Source organism: Gavia stellata, chromosome 25 (assembly GCF_030936135.1).
Source record: "Gavia stellata isolate bGavSte3 chromosome 25, bGavSte3.hap2, whole genome shotgun sequence".
In the NCBI taxonomy this organism is placed as follows: domain Eukaryota; kingdom Metazoa; phylum Chordata; class Aves; order Gaviiformes; family Gaviidae; genus Gavia; species Gavia stellata.
The window spans coordinates 13330072-13349518 of NC_082618.1; the positions used below are offsets into that span (position 1 = coordinate 13330072).

General features: G+C 39.1%; 1 protein-coding gene across 1 annotated transcript in view; it reads left to right on the forward strand.

Annotated features, from left to right (window-relative positions):
* Positions 1-19447, forward strand: part of PITPNM3 (PITPNM family member 3) — a 110131-nt gene that overhangs the window by 66616 nt on the left and 24068 nt on the right. The window contains exons 7-9 of the mRNA XM_059829530.1: positions 7393-7582; positions 10404-10523; positions 17638-17819. Coding sequence (XP_059685513.1) covers positions 7393-7582; positions 10404-10523; positions 17638-17819 — 492 coding nt within the window. The remainder of the gene's footprint in view (positions 1-7392; positions 7583-10403; positions 10524-17637; positions 17820-19447) is intronic.

The window sequence follows — 19447 nt, forward strand, 5'->3', positions numbered from 1 at the left end:
TCAGAAGAAATCTGGAAAGAAGAAGAAAACTGTGATAACTGTTAACTTCCCTCTGCCCCCAAATGTGACCCAGAAAATCAGTAGTCAACTTTTATCTTCTTTTAAAATTGAAATATAGCTAGATCTGTCTGCAGATATGCCAACTGACATTTGTCTATTTTACTTATCTGTTCATTATTTGGCCATTGTGGGGACAGGAAGTTATAGAAACCCCTTCTGATAGTTTTAATGTTTCTTGTTTTAGAAACAAAAATGGTATATTGCTAACATTGGTTTAGGAATAAAGTGGGGATTGGAAAGCATTGCTGAGAAAGTTAGACCGATTTAAGTAAATTCTGCTTTGCAGTGGAAATTGAGAACAGAAATAAATACCTAAACCAAGAGTGATTTAACACGTCTTCTTGGTGAGAGAGAATTTACATATGAACATGGTTTTTACATTTTAAGACAGCAAAACTTTAGTATCTGTTCATTCCCAACAGCAGCTACTGCACTTTAAGGTCCTGTAGTGTTTTGTGGTAGACCACTCATTTATCGTCATTAACCTATAAGAATGCTATATACAGATGTGTCTTGAATGGGCTATGAAGGATGCATCTCTAGGAAACAGTGCTTTTGGCTAATGAAGGCTTCAGTTCGCAGTACAACTGGGATTGGGTTGCGTGCATAGTGAGAGGGTTCCATTAGCTTTAATGGAATTTCCTGTCTGAGCAGATCCATTTGCTAACTGATGTAAATGGAGATGGCACTCATGAGGTTGCCCTTACTAATATGAGAGATGGGTCGTTTGCTTTAAGCAATTTGGTAATTCACTTGCATAAAGGTAGATCGACCCCAGTTCAGGGCTTCTAGAGAGCAACTGGGAGAGAATGCTGTGCATTACAGTAGATACTGGATCAGCTCTTCATTAATGAAGAGCACTAGGCAAGAATGCCTCAAACATCTTGTCATTGATAAAATTAGTAAATTTCACAACTAGCATAACTCTGCAAACTTGAATGAAACTGAGCTGTAGTATGGTTATGCTACATGACATTCACATTTACGTTTCTAGGTGTCAGGTCCTGTTTCTGTCTGAGACCAGGTTCTGCTAGGAAATACTTACTAGTTGCTATATGAAGCAGAGACAATGATTTCATTTTAGGAAGTTGCTTAGTAACTGCAAAAAAATAGTTTGGTGGGTTTGGGATTTGGGGAGAGTTTTGCGGTGTTGGGATTTTTTTGGGGAGGTTGTTTTTTGGGCAGGGGGGGTTTAAGAAAATTCTCACAAAAATGTTTTAGTACATGTCTCTCATTGTCTGGCTTAGAGATAGTTCATTAGATCATATTGGCATTAAATCTAAGTAGCTTTCCGAGATTCCTGGTAGTCACTTCTGCATTTGAAAAATATTGTTGTGTTAAAAGCTGTGATAATATTTTGATACAAAACCAAGTCACTATGAAATAATAAATGCAACTTTCAGAGAAGGAGTAGTTAGCAACTGCATCTCAGAGACCTGCTTATTGTAGGATTTCGTAGAATCATTTAGGTTGGAAAAGACGTTTAAGCTCACCAAGTCCAATGGTAAACCTAACACTGCCAAGTCCACCACTAAACCATGTCCCTAAGTGCCACATCTACATGTCTTTTAAATACTTCCAGGGATGGTGACTTCACCACTTCTGCAGTCAAGGCAAGAACATAACTGAACTGTTAACTGTGCGTCAACAATGATGCGTTTTGAAGTTCCCGTGTGCATGCTCATATGAAAGGTATCATTGCCTTGCAAAACTATTACTACTATTAATTTTAACAATTGTTATGTGTATGGCAGTAACAATTTCAGATACGCATTCTTTTCAACAATGCTGTGAGATGTGAAAAATGACATGTAGCAACTCCTTCAAGAGAGGAAATATGACTCTTATTATAGTATCCACTTGGGGATCAGGAGATACGGATACTATTCCTGGGTCTGTAACAAATTTCCTGGTTGACCATAAATGAGAAAATCAGTCTGTCGGTGCTTCTCTTCTCAAATTTGTTGAACAGAAACAAGGCTAAAATGATACAAGGAGGAATTTTTCTGACATTAACCAAGGGCCTAACATAAAGCCTGAGAAAGAAACAGGAAGATTTCTGCTGTCTGGATTGTGCCTCTAGCCTCGGATATATGAGAAAACCTTAAGGGATGTAGGAGTAAGAGAGTACTGTGGTTAAGGTGTGTTCCCTAAAAGCTGGAGAGGAAACAGCTATGCTGAGATTTTACTTTGACAACTGTTACCTTGTTAAGCATGAGAGGAGATGATTTGTGAGGGAAGGAGAGTAATCTGGGTGTTTCTTTGTTGGATTATTAACACCAAGGAACAAAGGCTGATCTTAGCCTATATGATTGAGGAGATGTTACACTTTCATTCCAAGCCTATTAAACGGCCAGGTAGCCATACAAGGTTCGTGCAGAAACAAGGACCATATCAGCAATAGTGTAACCAACTTAATTTTACTTTTTTGCCCCCACTGAAACAACTTTTCCGTGCAGCATTACTTGCACACTAAATGAATGAAAGTTTTAGCGGGCAGTGAGCAAACTTTCCACTGAGTGCTGTATGATTGGCTTCCACATCATCATAATGATAATAGATTATATTCTGTCAATTCTGGTAGTGTAGTTCTGATTGCACTTTAGTTCTGGTAGTAGTCCAAGCAGTATTCTAGAAGATAGCTGAGCAGATACAGAATATTCTGTAAGGGAAAGGACTAATATCTTGCAATGTTTTTGATGTTGTTATTTTTCCCCGTGGCTCTAGTGAAATGAATTTAGAAATAACAAATGGAATTTTCCATTGGATGTATCCTCTTCAGTGTCTGCTCTTCTTCGCCCACTTTTTCAGTCTTGAAATTCACTCATTAAATGAGAGAACCTTTTTGGTAGCATTTCTTTCCTTAGTGATATTTTCCTTGACATAAATATTTAAAATGGCATAATACAGGAAGGAGAAAGAAACCATGCTCTTGGGCCTGCTTCAACTCTTCTACAAGCATAAACCAGGAATAACTAGTGAACTTTGTGGTGGTGGGGAGGAGAGAATCAGACTTGCTTGATTTCTTCTTTTCTAAGCAAAGAGAAACGTCTCTTGGTTTTGTCTGGGGCTTCCCCTGGGTGATGGTCGCTCTTGTAGTCTTTTTGTTGCAGTACAGTGCCCAAGGTTACATTTAAACCTCATGTAGCGCAGAAAACCCTGCAGAGGAGTTGAGGAGGTCTACAACCACGTTTTGGACTATAAGGTCCAGATGACAGAGCTGGAGAGGAGAGATGGGGAATACATTAAAGTTCTGAAATACTAGCTGGACTTAAAGCTGTGACAGGCATATAGGAAGAAGAGGTGGCAGAGTGCAGACCAGACTGGTGGAAGGGCATGCCTGACTGTTCGCATCAAGGAGGAATACACCGAAACAGCCAGGAAAGGAGAAGTGTGTGCATGTCCAAGTCGCTGCCCTGTAAAGGAAGAGGACTGATAGTAGAGGAGGAGGTGAAGCATCAAAGAGTGTTTGGGAGACCATCTTTGCCCATTTGGACCATTGATTAACAGAGGGCTCAGTAGTGTCTCTTGGGTATCCCATAATGCAGTGCCTATCTTCCAGGTAGTGGAGAACTGGCGAAGTGGAAGGAAGAGTGTGTGCTGGCAGCCCAAACGAACAGAGCTCCCACTTCCTTTCTCTGGTTTTTGATTCCCTCTTGTTGCAGCACACGGTGTTCAGCCAGACTGAAAATAGCCAAGCTGAATGTTTGAATGTCCTATAGAATCATTCCCAACACTGACATAAGATTGATATTGCCTTGGTATGTTCTTGGGGGCAGCTGCTTGTGATGTACCCATTTGGGGCTGACAAAAGGAGAGATGATTCCCTGCTCTCACATTTTGGCAGCTTCATGCCAGCAGCTTTCATGGACAGCACTCCAGGATGCAGTTGTGGAACATAAACTTGTGGTAACATTTCATTTAGCAAACTGTGGGGGAGGAAGTGTGTTTTTAATTACTGTAATGTTTCATTGAGGGTGAGCCAGATGACTGACTAAGCAGCAGCACAAGATTTCTTGTTGGTTTGAATGTATCCTCCATTTTCTCAATGTGCAGGCATATTGTACTACCATGCCAAGGTAGTACAACCCCCTGTTTACCTTGGCACAGGTTTTGAATTATGCTGTGTCTGTGTGCTGAGTGCCTGGGTTCGGAGGGACTTTTCATCTGAATGCACCTATGCAGTTCTCCTCCCTGCCTTGCAAATAGTGGCTTAAAGGAAAGGGATCTTTCAGGGCAAAATCACTCCATCTAGTAAATGTTTCAGATTGTTTAATCTGGCCTGCTCCCATCACTTTCAGTTTCCTGTATCTCTCATCTAAATCAGAAAGACACTGTTTATGCAACCTGTGCAAATTTATAATGCATGACTGATCTCCTGTGACACGTATCTCCATCTTTGCTGCTAAGGACAGGTAAGGGTTAAAACTAAGGCACATTCTTGTCCCAGCTAGATGACTTGAGAGCCTTCTCTTCCCTTTTCAGGGAGAAAAATATCCCAGAGCAGATCAACTTTTATGCTTTTTATAGCATATGATTTGATGAGCATACATTCATTCACACCTCAGACTAGAGCTCCTAAATTACAGTATTAGCCAAACTGGAGAATAGTAATTGCAAATGGGGGGGGGGGGGGGAAGGCGAGACAAGGAAAAAAAGGCCAAAACAAAAGTTACATTTAGGAAGCAAACACTTAAGTAGGAAAGTAAGCATATGAATTATCAAATGAGATAAAAGTGTTTTGTTGGGTGAGTTTTGGAGTGCTCAGCCCCTTGCATGCTCCTTGCACAGTGGTGGGTCCTGCAATGTAAGTTCTTGGTGTTGCATTTTCCTAATGAATTTTTTAAAATAGTTCTATAATTTAATTAGAAAGTGTATGGAGAAGTCCAGTCATTATGATTTGGGGTTTTTTTTATCCTGAAAGTGGAGGAAGTAAATGCATATTCTGGCATTCAGAAACAGCAATAACAAGTCCCTAGGACTGTCAGCATGGAGTGCAGATAGCCAAACCATAAATGTCAAAAAACTGTTGTGTGACAGTTATCCAAACAAGTGTTACCATATGGGTGATTTCCGCCTCTGCTTCCTCCTCTCACCTCTGCCATCGTCAGGGACTGCTGACCTGAGGAAGTTTTGAGGAGAGACCAAGGTTTTGTCTTGATCTGCATCTAGCCAGATGCTTTCTGAATTTAGAATAAGCTTTTATTCCCTTGTTCCTCTTTTCCTCCCCGCTCCCCCCTGGGTTGAATAACCCCTCACTCCCCAGCTCCGTGGTGCAGTCTCAGTTATCCCTGCTGGCAGATGCCACTGTGCCATCAGTCACTTCTCCCCCGGGAGCTAGATGTACTCTTAACCACCACGGAATATCAGTTCTGTCTTGCAGCCTAGTCATTTGCTGCCTTTTATCAAGGAGGTGTTAGGTTCTAACACTGGTGACTTTACCTGTCAGGCTCTTACATGTAGTGATTTCAGTTGCTTCCTTGTGATTTCCCTCTCCATCTCCAACCTTTGTGCAAGTGTTGATGTTTCCAAGCTGGTGCTTTGGAATGACCTCCTGCAGTGTCCTGCCAAAGCATCAAGATAACAAGACTTGTGCTCCTTTCAGCTCCAGGGCTGATATTTAACCTGTTTGTCTCAGCTTCAGCACTAATACTTAGCATGTCCCCTATGATGAACAGCTTCATCTGTTCCATACAGTCTTTCACTGGTCTGGATCTTTCTTCCCTTTGTGTTGTGGTTACAGTAACAACAGAGGTCTCTGTGGCTGCAACCTTTACAATAAAAAAAATTGTAATTAAAAAACCCAAACCCTCGTTTGTAATCCAGTTAACTGTGATTAATTGTCTAGACAATAATTGCTCAATTTCAGTTTGATCTATATTCCTTTAGCCACAAAAAAAAATATTACCAGCTATTCATTTTTCCATTGACTCTGTTTTGTGAAGTTCTCTTGTGAATATTGTTTGCATTTTACTTTTATTATGAAAACATATGCAGGTGGTTTTTTCCATTTCAAACATTTGCTTCATAATTTTTTTCCTTCTGTGCTTCTCCCTTTCCCTTTCTGAGGTGTTACCTGTCAATTGTTATTGAGGCCTTTTTGTGTAGGTTTTGAAAGTAAATTTTTCATTTTTGAGAGTTAGTATTCATAACTGTATGTCTGCTGGTGCATTTGGATGGTCTAATCAGCTGGCAAAATGAAGCTCTGTTAACTGGTAAAATGACACAGCTTGGCAGACCAGCTGAGCTCCAGGACATAGAAACTGTTATACTACTTCGGATGAAAAATACCAAATCATTGGAGTGCTTCAGCAAGAGGCAAGTGTGGAAATGTCCAGTGAGGCTCAGGACATGAACACAGACCAGCTTCTGTACTTGAGCGTTGCAAGTCTTCTGTTCTTCTTCCATTAACCTGGTAATCGTCTCAAGGAGGCAGGTTTTAGCAACTCTAATTCCATCTCGGGCAGCTTGCTTTTTAATATTGTGATAGCCCACAAAGTTCCTGAAGAAAGTGAATACAAAATAGCGTTGAAGTTGTCTGCCTGCAGCTTTGGATGAACTTTCAATGAGCTGAATTATCCAAAATACTTCTGACTTTCCTTTAATCTCTGAAGGACAGTCAACTTACTGTAAGAGAACCTGGCACACACTAATGTGCCTTGCATCTTCGGCTCTCTGTGAGTTGTTTTTCCCACTCATCAAAAAAAATCAGTCAAGACACAACTGGCAGATTTACTGAGGAATTTGCAAGGTGCACATCCAAGCTAAAATAAAGCTGACATTCTACCAAATTTAAGCTTGCATTTTTCAGTTGAGTCACCTCCTTTTGCAGAATGTTACTATGCAAACATTTATGTATGATTTCAGAATGTGTGCAGCTTTGTTTCATCTTTTTGGAAGGATGTGACACTGGGAAAAATGTTTTCATATGCTTTTGAACAATACATCTGTCACGCTTTTGTTTTAGGAAACAATATTCTGTTGTGATAATTGGATCCCGTTCTTTGATTTAATAAGTTGTTATATGGGGAAAAAAAAAGCTGAAATGGAATAATCTCTTTGTTGTTCTAAACTACGTCTACTTGTATGTGGAAAAATTGCACCAAGTATGTTTAACTACAGAAATGCCTTCTAGCATGATCTCATTCACACAAAGCAGTAATTCTTTGATTTTTTTAAGCAGTTGAATTCTGTGAGAAAATGATCCTTCTTGTATTCTCTCATTGTGAACTGCAGTAGCCCAACCCATTTCTGTTAATAAGTAACTGTTCATTCTCTAATGCTGTGTGCTGCCTCTTGCATTTTTCCTGATGATAGCATGTCCTTCTCTAGCCTAAATCCCTACAGCTATGATGAGAGCTGTCTCAGCAGCAGTGAAGACCACATCCCACTGGCTGCCTTGCCCTTGCTGGCTGTTTCATCCCCTCAGTACCAGGATGCAGTTGCCATGGTGATCAGTAGAGCCAATCAAGTTTACAATGAATTTCTCAAATCTACAGATGGGGCTGGTTTTAATGGACAGGTAGGACTATTTTCTTTTACATCAAAGTAAAATTCCTTTGGAGCAAGGCTGTTTATGCCATTGTGTTGAGGGTTTTGAGTTACAAGTCTGGGACAATACTGCAAATATGATGAATGAATGTTCGCATGGCGTTACCTATGCAAAATGCCTTCTCAGTGCCTAGCATGAGAAAGACACTTCTGGAATCCTGTGCAGTATCTAACCTGGACTTACTCAGTTGGTAGGAGATACTATACCTTCTCCCACAAGCATTTTGACCCCTAAGCTCTTACTAAGTATTGCTGTGAACTCTGGTAATGTGTAAGAGCCTTAGTTGTGTGGTAAGTGTGGTAATCTATGCAGTGGACAAGCATGCCAGCCCGAGACAAATGATAGTCTATGTTACTGAGTTCCTCACACACCTGCTATAGCTGATAGAAAAGTTGGGACACCTCTGACTAAGAGCATAAGGAATCCAACATTTAGCTATTGCTATGTCTTTTTTGCCTCCATCACAGTAGTGCTAAAACACTTGACAGTAAAGAAACTTAGAAGACAAATACTCAGTTGCCAGCAGTGTTGCAGATTTCCGGTGTAACCTTGGGAAAGTCATGTAATTCTTCTGGTGTGACCCACTCCCCAGTGAAGTCACCTGCAGACTTCTTCCAGCTGACGTGTCACAGTTATTGTTTCTGCTTCTCCATCTTTAGACTACAAAATCCAGTACTTTCGTGCTTCACATAGAATAAATATGATACTGCTACCCTGTGGGGGTTACTGAAATTATCTTGTGATGGAGCCCTCTACATAGCTGGAAACATGCACTTCCTTAAAGTACAGTGACCTCCAGACTTCAGAAAAAGAAAAAAAAATACATTTAATATAGAATACAGTGTAATCTTTAAAGGAAAGCGTGTGTCTTATTACACAAGCAAATTCTTTTCCATAGCAGTAATAAGATCATGCTGTGGCATATCAGTATTTTTAGACAAAAATTTGGTTCGAAGCCAGTTTTAATATCCATGGTAAACTATTCTTGCTTAAAGTATAGAAGCAGCCCTGCTGCAGTGACAGAACATTACGAAAGGTGAGATTATGTAAAGAAGAATTATACCAGTTACAGAAATAATTGTGAAAACAATTCTCTCAATAGAAATTGAGTGTTACGGGTTTTTTTCTTTGACAAAACCACGAAGAAGTCTCCTTAGTGTGTTTTACAAACCATATATATTAATATTTCAGGTGGAAAAGTCTGCATGACCTCTGTATGCTCCACAGAATTTTCACCATCAACAGTTACCAGTATTGTTAGAATGGAAGTGTCTTCTCTGTGCTGTCTACAGTCCTTTGCTTTGGTCCTTTGATAGAAGTCTCAACTCTACCTCAGAATAAGTCCTGTACTTCTAAAATACACACTTCTAAAATATAACCTGGCCCCCACCATGTGTGTATCTTTCCTCTTCTGTCCATTCATATTGCAAGTTCATTAGATCAGAGATTGCCTTATTGGTTTTGTACAGTATCTGGAACAAGTTAACTCCATTACCTTAATGCCAATAATAATGAGGATTAGAAATGGAGTGGTAAATTGAAGGAGATGTTATTAATCCCCCACAAAACGTGCTGTTCATTTTATTAAGGTTACCTGTATCATATAATTTTCAGTTCTTTGTGGCCTTTATTGCGTAGCGTAGGAATTTGAAAATCAGAGAGTAAATCAGCATGCTGTTCAATTGTATACAATTTTAGAACCATAATTCTTAGGATAGATGTTACCTTAATGTATTTTGATAATTTATTTTATTTTTTAAAATGTTTTTATCCCAAGAAATGTACTCAATAAAGAGAGTGTGGTATGTGAGAATGCACTAAGAGAAGTTTGACATTTTTCCCTGCCTGCATCTCGCTTTTCCTAACACTCTTCACTATGAAGAAATCATGCGCAACATCCTGTTACCCAAAACTTGTAGTTTAGTGTCGTCACCAAGCTGAATTAAGGCTGGAGGCAAGTTAAGGTTTGTAAGGAGAGGTAATGTCTTCTGTTAAACTGATTGGAGTTGGGAACAACAGACTAGACGTTTGCTTCAGTTTGAGAATTGGAGAGAAAGGATTGCTGGAACCTGTGGAACCATGGGGGTTGTTATCAAGGAGAAAGGTAATAGAGCTATTGCTCATCCTCAGACACAGGCAGGGGGACAGGGAGGAAGAATCGTATCCTGTGGGATGGGGAGGTGGTCAGTAGAATTGGCTTGTGAGGTAGATTCTAGTGTGCCATAAAATTACTCCCAACTATTAAATTCCCAACTTTAGTACTCTATGTATTTTAATTCCCAGGTCCATACTTTGAAGGTAGCTTGTATGTTTAGATTAAATGTGAAGCAAGAATGTCTCTGCTTAATACCTCATATAAAAGTTCCATTCCCTTATTCTGATGGGAGTACCGGTCTGGTTTTAATCTGTTGAGATCCTCTTCCCTATATGACTCTGAAGGAAACATTAAGTGGCTTGAAATCTTTGTGAGACTGGTTGTCTGGTGATCTGGACTTTTCAAGCTGGAATCTGGCTGCAAGCAGCTAGAAGAATTCTAGCCCATTTGGCAGAACTCCCAGCTGGTCAAAATAGTCTCTGGGACAGATATTCTTGCAATAGGGCATATGTCTGGAGATAAAAGGAAGTGGGAGAAAATGACTACACATTTTCAGCTGCAATAGGAACCAAGGTGTAAAAAAAACAGGAACAAGGGTGTAAAGTAAGACAGCAACTCCTCTGCAGTGCTGTGATGCTTTTGTTTCTTTTAAAACACTTGCTACATTTCCCAAAAAAAGTCTTTTTATTTCCTCAGGTGTGTCTCATTGGTGACTGCATTGGAGGAATTTTGGGTTTTGATGCCATCTGCTATAATTCTGATACAGCTGATGAGAGTCGGAACAGTAGCAGGAGAGGAAGCATCAGCAGCATCCAGGTGAAGAGAAAAAAATCCGCACAGCTGAAACCCTATAGATTCATTCCCTGGAGGAAATCAGCTCCATATAAACCAGAGAAAAATTAAGGATTTTGTAAATTGCCATGATAGCATGGGATTTTGCTCATACATCAAAAAATTGCTGTCTGAAAATTAAGTCTGCAGCTTCAGTTTTATGATATACAGAAATCACTAGTGAAGGCTTTATCTGTAAATCTTTAAAGCAGGGTTACCAAGTGCCCTTTATTGCGTCCCTAACTGTAGATGCAAACATGTCGTCTCTCAGTAATCTCTGGTAGGCTCCTGTTTTTGCCAAAATCTTTTCTCTTTCTTTTTATAATTTTTTATTTGTTCACATAGGGTCTGGAATTCCTTATGCTACTGCCTGGGGGTAGTCTAGCATTAAGATGTGTTCATAAATACGTTTTAGTGACTGGTGAAAGAATGCCTCCTTCCTGATAAGGAATGCAAGTGACCTGAGGATCTGTGAATGGACCACTGAGCATAACAGTGTCTATATGAGTGCTACATCTAGAGAGAAGGGAGGATTAATTCTAACTGTGCTCCAGGAAAGATTTTATGATAGTAAAAGCACATTTTTTTAAAGTAGTGCTAGCATGTAAGCTTCATTATTGTGTTCAACACTTAAGAAAGAAAATTGAAGTTCAGCTAATCTTACGTACTTCAGACTCAAGTTGATATGGAGAGGGGGAGAGGGGGTGTGGTGTGTTAGAGTTTACATTCAGTGAGGTGCGCATACTCCATTCTTTGATGTTTTTGTGACTCTGGCCAAATTGTTTCATCTCCTGACTCTTTAGTTACCTCTCTCCTCAAAAATGGGCTCAGTGATACCAACCTGCTTGGTTCAGTTGAGAGCTATGTGTGATGGGAGTACTCTCGAGCAGAGAGACATCCTCTAAATGTTTCCAGAAAGGAGAATTACTCACCATTAATAACATGGCTCTGGATTCTCAGCAGCCAGCCTTTGATAGTACCAGCACTGAGAACAGTGCATTGCAAGCAAAAGTAAATGGAGAAATGGTCCTCCCGGATCCCAGTCCTACAGTGGGGTTGATTGTGCAAAGGCTGCTGATGAACCCGAGAGTGGGGATCAGGCTTTAGGGAGTATAAGTTCTTTTGACTTCCCTGCTCTTGCTTATAGTTTCAACTTTCCTGTGTTCCTCTCTTTCCTGATACCACAGAGCTTCTCTTCCCATTGCACTCTCCATCTTTTCCCTTTTCTCCTCCTGTCTTCATCTCTACCACTCTATGTGTTCAGAAGAACTAAGTATACCTTTTCTTCCTTACCTTGTCTTTCTGTCCATTATTCTCAGCTTGCTCCTGTGAAACACATTCAGGAGGACTCTTTTTTTGCTGTAGGGTTTTTTTCCCCTTCCTTGGTGTCTCCAGTAGAAATGGATCTCATCGGAAGAGATTGAGATGCAGAAATATAAGAGAGTTTTTACTTTACCATTTCACAAATGTCAGGGGCATTTGTGAAATGAAACTAGTTGCAAATAAGGATGAGACTGAGGTGCTCTCAACCATTGCATTTTATGTTCTGGTTATATACCATGAATATAGAGTAGGTTAGGTTTACGTAGTTCCCTTCTTACTCTGTTTATTTCAAAGTGGTCTGTAGTAATAAGTTAGATTGGTGATGCAGTGGCCATTACATTCTCTGAATAGTTCACAGCTTCAGGCACTAGAAACTTCCTTTTGGAGAGAGAGGACCTGTTAATTTAATGAGGCAATGTAAATAAGGAATTAGTGGTACATTCTTCTGCTACCCCAGGTGAGTATTTGTTGGTTTGTGTATTGTAGTCTGTTTTCTATATTTTAGTTTCCAATATACACTAAATAATAAAGTCAGGATTATCTATAATAGGTAGTGACTTCTACAGTATAGGCAGAAATGTGAATGATTACTGAGGTCATAATGATTGTTGCGTGTACATGTTTGTACAGGGCAGTATTTGAAAATCTATCTGCATGTTCAATAAAAGAATCTGAAGTTGATGAAATGTCACTCTGCTCAGACCAGACTAGTAACTCTTGCTCTTTAAAAATCAGTTACATATGTAAACGTCAAAATACTTAACAAAGAAAGCCAGTGGTGGTGTTGTCATCATCACCATATCACTCCTTGGGTTAATAAAGGACAGAAGGATGAAGTGAGCTTGGTCCATCACCAGAAGTGGAAATCCAAAGTCTTGTATTAGCAGTCACTATTTGTAATTGGTTGGGAACACTGTCTCTTAGAAGAGGAAGATGGCTCTCTTTTGTTGCAACAGCTAAAATACTCATAATTTAGAAGCAGACAGCTCTTTATTAGGACAAATGGAGAAAGTTGATGATTTGCTTCACATGGATCAAGGATAAATAAAAGCCACCTGTGGGTGACTGATTCAGATCCCAGTATTGGTACCATTTTACTGAAGATGAGATTTTAATTGTGGCATGTGGGGGAGTTGAAAGAGCTTGTAGCAATGGAAAACAAGCTTTTTAACGGTTTAAAATGCAGCGAATAGTCTCTATACTGATCACCTCAACCTTTTTCTAATGTGTTGCCTAATGTCTTTTTAAGTGGTTTAATATATTTTTGGAACTATTTCTCACTCCCTGATCTGCCTGATATGAATGCTGAATTGGCTCAGTCTCTTTTGCAGTATATAAGAAAGACTGTGTCATGCAGGTGAACCTAAATGCTCAAACCAGTGAGATTAAAATCTGGCCAGGTGTTTTGAATAGGTTTGAATACGGGATTTTTTAATGAGACTTTTTTTTAAGTATTAGACTACTACAAATTTGAACACTTTCTCTTCACCATGACGCCCCAGTGTGCAGACATTTTAACATGCTCTTAGCATCTGATGTAATTTTCACCATTCAGATGCAGAGAAGACCCATATGGTTTAGTGAAGTTAATTTCTCAGCGATAGTTCTTCTCACCAAATCACCTTCTGTCTCTGTGAAATGGTTGTCAGGCTTTCCCTATTGAATGGCTGCTCAGTAACATGTGTAAAATGAATTTGTTCCCAGTTCAGTCCCCAAGGGACTATCACATGAACAGATTGGTTGTGGGATAAAAGCCAGCTCCAGAACTGACACTAACTATAGTTCCTGGGTTCCCTGTTCTCAGGAATAAGACTAATTATTCACTTGTCAAGAAGCCAGGAGGTCCTCTTGGCTGTTGAAGACTATAGGTGGAACAGTCTGCAAAGCTTAATCTTATAGATCATATACTGCTGCTGTCTTGGTTTCATTTTCCTGCAACTCATCTGCATGATTCTGGAGAACAGATTAGGTTCTTCAGCATCTCTTCTTGACATGAAATCTCACCCCATGTGAACAGGGCTGCTAATGTGCTCCAGTACTGAGTGAGGTTATGGGAAATAATTGTCCTATGAACTTTTTCTTTCTGTAGCTTCAGAGAAATAGATTCAATTAGCATGTTTTCCATAGTCTGTCTGCGTGACTTTGGCCCAGTCTCTTGATCTGTCATGCCTCAGTCCTCATCTGTAAGCCTTGCACTCTTTCTCACATCCTCTGTTTTGTCTAGTTGGATTTTACAAGTCTTTGCAAGTTGCTTAGAAGTACTGAGCATGATAGTCTATTTTCACTTGGGGCATTTGCTGTTATGAATTGTAAAGAGTGTTCCAATGACACTTCAACAGTGTAATGCAGTGGCATAATGCTGTGTCCAAGAAAACCGGTGCAGGGAACAGTGGTGGAGAAAATGTAATGAGTGTGGGGAGAGAGTTGTATGCAACAAGAAAAAGAACAACTTTTAATCCTGCTGTCTTGTACAATGCCTAGGCGATTTCCCAGTGACCTTCCCTAGGGTCATCTCACAGAGATCTAGTCCCTTGTCCTTCTAAAACTACTTTTTTCTTCTCTCATTGAATTATCTGTGGCATGTATGCTTTGGAAGGCCAGAGTTTTACCCATAGAAAATGAAGTTTAAAATGGGTTGATTTTGACCAAAGGAAATGAAGGTTTTCTTCTGCAGTGTAATAAGGGCATGTTAACTCACTTTAAGTGATGGTTATTATTCTAGAGTTTAACAAAAAAAAAAAAAAAAGAAAATAAAAAGAGCGAGCAGCTAGCATTGTACTGTGTCTCTGACAGAAACGTCATGCCCAGTAAATCAACATGCACAACTGAAATGCTAGGTATGCTAGGTTAACCTTTAACGATAGCAGTGCAGAAGAGGGAGCTTGATGTGTTTCCCACACAGTATTGTTCTGAGACTGTCAAATTCCTGCGAAATTTTACCTGTCTGAGACTGTCTTATGACATAAGAGAAGAATGCACCCTCTGCAGAGAGAACCTGTTACTGAAGCTTAGAGGCCAAAGGTGAATTGTTGCCAGCTTTCAGGGATGAAGATACTAGCTTCCATTACTAAAAAGTCATCTTAGCTAGTTCTGTGGTGACGCAAGCTAGTTTTTAAATACTGTGGAGGAATATTTGTATGACTAAAAGAAAAGCATTTGGTGTTAGGTTACTGTCAACTCTATGCCTTTCCAACAGCCAGCCTTCTTCCTGAGACCACCAGGAAATCAAGGGACCTAAACAAAAATATTTAATCATGTTGAGTTCCTTGCATCTGCTTTCTTGCTCTGGCACCTTCAAGGGTTCCCATTTTTTTTTCAATCCATTGACAGAAATTCCTTTTTAAAAAGTAATTGGAGCAGAGATGCTGACATATCTGCCATGTGATTTTAACAAAGAGAGCCTTAAAATATCACCAGGATTTTGATGAAACTCTGAGCCTTGACAACACTGATACAGTTTTCAGAAGTCACTGATGGTATAATGTTTGAGAGGTTAACCTACAGCCCATTTAAATCAATGGATTTGTCAGTTTGTTTCATGGGCTTTGGTTCAGTCTCCAAAAATTCACTTTTCAGCTATCTGTATGTGGATTCACCTCCATTTTGTGTGCCACCATGAATATTCTTATGCACTGTAATAAATTTATTAATAGTAAAACCACTAAATTGGAATTTTAGGCAAAGGTTGCAGAATATTTGTAGCATGCAAGTTACAATTTAAAATCATAAATATATTGCATTTTCATGGCCCTGTTGCTTGGGAACACGCTAGAGATCAGAACTCATCACAAAGGCTAAGAGGTAAATAAATACCTTCGACTGCTGAATCAGTTTGATATAATCATGAGACACAAGCAGATAAAGAAATGTTGTTCACTTATGTTCTTGAGAATTCACCTATAAAAAGTTACTCTGTAAGAAAGTCTGTCAGGAACACTTTGGTTATAGGAATTCTGGCTTTGAAAGGTCCCTGGTGTTCTGGAGAAGAGATACGAGTTCCTAAAAAGGACTGATGTTATAACAGAGCTTCAATGTAAGGTTGAAAACTGCGGGACAAATCAAGCTACATAGAGTCAGTGTCAGGCTGAAAAAAAGTTACTGGTTACATAAAAAAATACAGGTAGGGCCTGTAGTTGGTTCTGGCTTGAACTCAACAGAAGCATGTATTTTAGGTGGAGACTTTACTTTGGTTTTATATCACTTCAGCACACAAAACGGTGGCGGCAGTCAGCTGCCAACACACAGCAGGAGCGGGAGCGCTCACCTCCTACCTGGCCCTGTGAGATAGTTCTCTGCACTCATTAACAGTAATGACTACAAGAAGTGGGGCTTAGTTTTAGCATTGTAGATACGTTAGTATTATGCCAAGCAAGGTCCTAAGTCTTACACAACTTTCATATTGAAGTTGGCATGATGTGAATTTTGCTACATTACTATGAAACGCAGAAAGAGATTCCTACACGCATGTTAAGTTTTATCATTGCACCATCACAGGAATAACTGTCTGTAAACATGCTGGTCCCAAACTAATCTTCTGCAAGTTATGAAGATGCTAATGCTAGTTGTATCATATCATCCCATGAATTCTAATACTGCATTGTAAGAGTTAGTAGAATATGGATGAAAACCAATAATTACACAATTAGAAGGGGTTTAACTGTATCTGTTTCTCCAGTGTGCCTTGCTGATGTTCATATCTTTGAAGTTTTGTAAAAATAGATGTCAGGCATTTTCTCACTGTCTTATTTTGTTGATCTGAATAGAAGGAGATTTACACAGAATTGGATTACACAGTTGTTAGAAAGAACCAGGTCTTGCATGCCTCACGCACCCAGCTCTCATGCATGAATGGGGGTATGAGTCCAATGGCATTTGTTTTGAAAAGCAGTGTTTGCATTGGCTACTGAAATGGATGCAGGAATAAAAGTCCAGGGGTAATAGGGATGTGTCAGGGAGGATGCTGGTGCAAGCTGCAAAAGTGCTGGAGGAAATGAACAATAAATAAATCTATTTCCTATTTAAAGGGGTACCTTAAAGATATGGTACCACTGGTCTCCTCTTGCATCCGGCAGAAGTTCACATTCTTAAAAAATCAGGTCCCGCATCCATGGAACGTGATGAGCAAGACCATTAATGTTGTAATGGGCATTTTGTGCGTTCAGGTAAGACCCCTTCTGATTACCTTATGGTATTTATAGTTCTCTAAGAATGATGAAGTCATGAGGGATAAAGCTTTTGTGTTACTCCTCCTCCCCCTGCTAAAATTCCTGATTCTCCTTCCAGCTTTTAGGCTACACATCTTACAGGGAAATTTAGTCTTTCTTTTCTTTTTTTTTCCCTCTTTTTTCTTTTTCTTTCTTTTTTCTTTTTTTCTTCTTTTTTCTTTTTTTCTTTTTTCTTTTTTTCTTTTTTCTTTTTTCTTTTTTCTTTTTTCTTTTTTCTTTTTTCTTTTTTCTTTTTTCTTTTTTCTTTTTTCTTTTTTCTTTTTTCTTTTTTCTTTTTTCTTTTTTTCTTTTTTTCTTTTTTCTTTTTTCTTTTTTCTTTTTTCTTTTTTCTTTTTTCTTTTTTTCTTTTTTTCTTTTTTTCTTTTTTTCTTTTTTTCTTTTTTTCTTTTTTTCTTTTTTCTTTTTCTTCTACTGCAGAGAGAAATTCTAACACCTTCCACCCTTTCTTGGATAAAGTGAGGTCAAATGTATAAATGCAGCCATTTCATGTAAGCTCTGTCATATTTTGGTCACTGTCTAAATCTTCCTTTTGCTCTGTTCATTCTCTGAAGGATAATCCCCTCTTAGCAGAGGACTCCAGTCTGGGTGGCAGCAAACGCCTGAGCAAAAGCAATATTGACATCTCGGGAATCATGGAGGATGAGAAGCCAAGGCAGCCGTTGCCTAGGAAACAGAGTGACTCATCCACCTATGACTGTGATACTATAACCCAACACCATGCTTTCCTGTCTAGGTAACTAGTGTTTGATGACTGACTAAAAGAAATAGGCTTGCCATTGAGTGGAGCCTGTCAGCATCAGAGCAAGAGAATCATTTTTATTGTTTGTGGTGTGTTTCTGGAGGTTTGCTTAAAGTCCCTGTATAGCCCTCGAAGAAAACCATGGGTATAGAGGGTCTAGTATGAACACACATGCAGAGTTTTTTATTTAATCTTTATTCAGTTGTGAAAGTTTCAAATATGCAAAACTGAATGAAAGTAGTTCCATTTCTTTGGTGCAGCCCACACAACTAAAGATGGATGAATGCTGTATAATTCTAAATTTCTGTTATGTTTTTCTTTCTAAAGATCCCTCTGGCTTCACTTACAGGGTTTCTGTTATTCTGTAAAGAGTGAGATAATTGCTTTAGGTGCTCCTATTGGTCTATAAGCTATTCAGATCAGCTTTAAAACAAAAAAAAAAATCTGTGCATAAACATTTGACTTAAATGAGAAGGAGGTGGGAGGAGGAGAGTTAACTTAATTAGCTTTCCTGGATCCTATGAAACCTTTAAAACACAAGTTTGATGGGAAGATAAGCATTCCCTTTGTCTCATTGTTTCTGCCTGTTCTAAGCTATTTGGTTTTTTACTTATCTGAATTCTTTGTGCTTCTTTTCCTCTATCCATCATCTTACTTCCTTTATTTCACTGGGAATTATGCAGAGGGAGAAGTCTTATTGTGTGTTGAGGTTTTAGTTCTGCTACAGTTGAGTGTAGTGCAGACTTACCTACTGTGCTTTACTTCAAGTTTTGTTAGTAGCAATTTAAGGTCATTTTCTTTTCTTGCTTTAACTGAATGTACTTTGCTTTGCTTTTGTTGACTATTCTGCCTTTATTTTCAAACTGTTTTTGGTTTTCTGGATATCGATATGTTGTAAAGTGTCTTTCCCTCTGAGGCAGAATGGTTGTTTTTTGCTTCTCTGTGACTGAAAACATGAAGATATTTTTGGTTAGTCACTTTTAGGTTCTTGTATAGAAGGAGTACTGTTTTATGTTTAAAGTGGTGTTGGCTTGTATAAAGCACTTCAGACTTGGGGGATAATAGGATAAATAAAAGACAAAGATAACAGTTTTCTTCCAAGCCTTTTTTCATTTCCTGTGTGTCTCTGATTTTAAACTGAAAGCTTTACATGCAGCTGTACTTAAGCAAGTAGATAGAAAAGTGTTATCTTCTATTCACATTTTGTACTCCTCAAACTTTAGGCCGTTGCTAAGTTATCGAGGAGTACTTGGACAAACACAGGCTAAAGATGGCAGAAAAAATTCCTTGGTAAGGTAAAGAGGGGGGAAAAAAACCACAAATCAAACCAAACCATGTTATCCTCTGACCCACCCTGTACATAGAGAGAGATTCCAAGCCTTTCATTTCCTGTCTGTGAGACTTGCGTAAGACCATTAAGACTTTCTTCCTCATGAGCTCATTTACTGCAGTTTAGAGGTGGTGCATCAGTGTGAGTAACGAGGTTACAAAGATCGCTCTTTCACACAGAAAAGTCCTTGTCCTACACACTGTGGTTGTGTTTCAGTGTGTCGCCTTGTGCTTTTTGTCTGAGTGCTTTTGGCATACAGAGGTAACTGCTAACTGCTGTGCCGATGATGGGT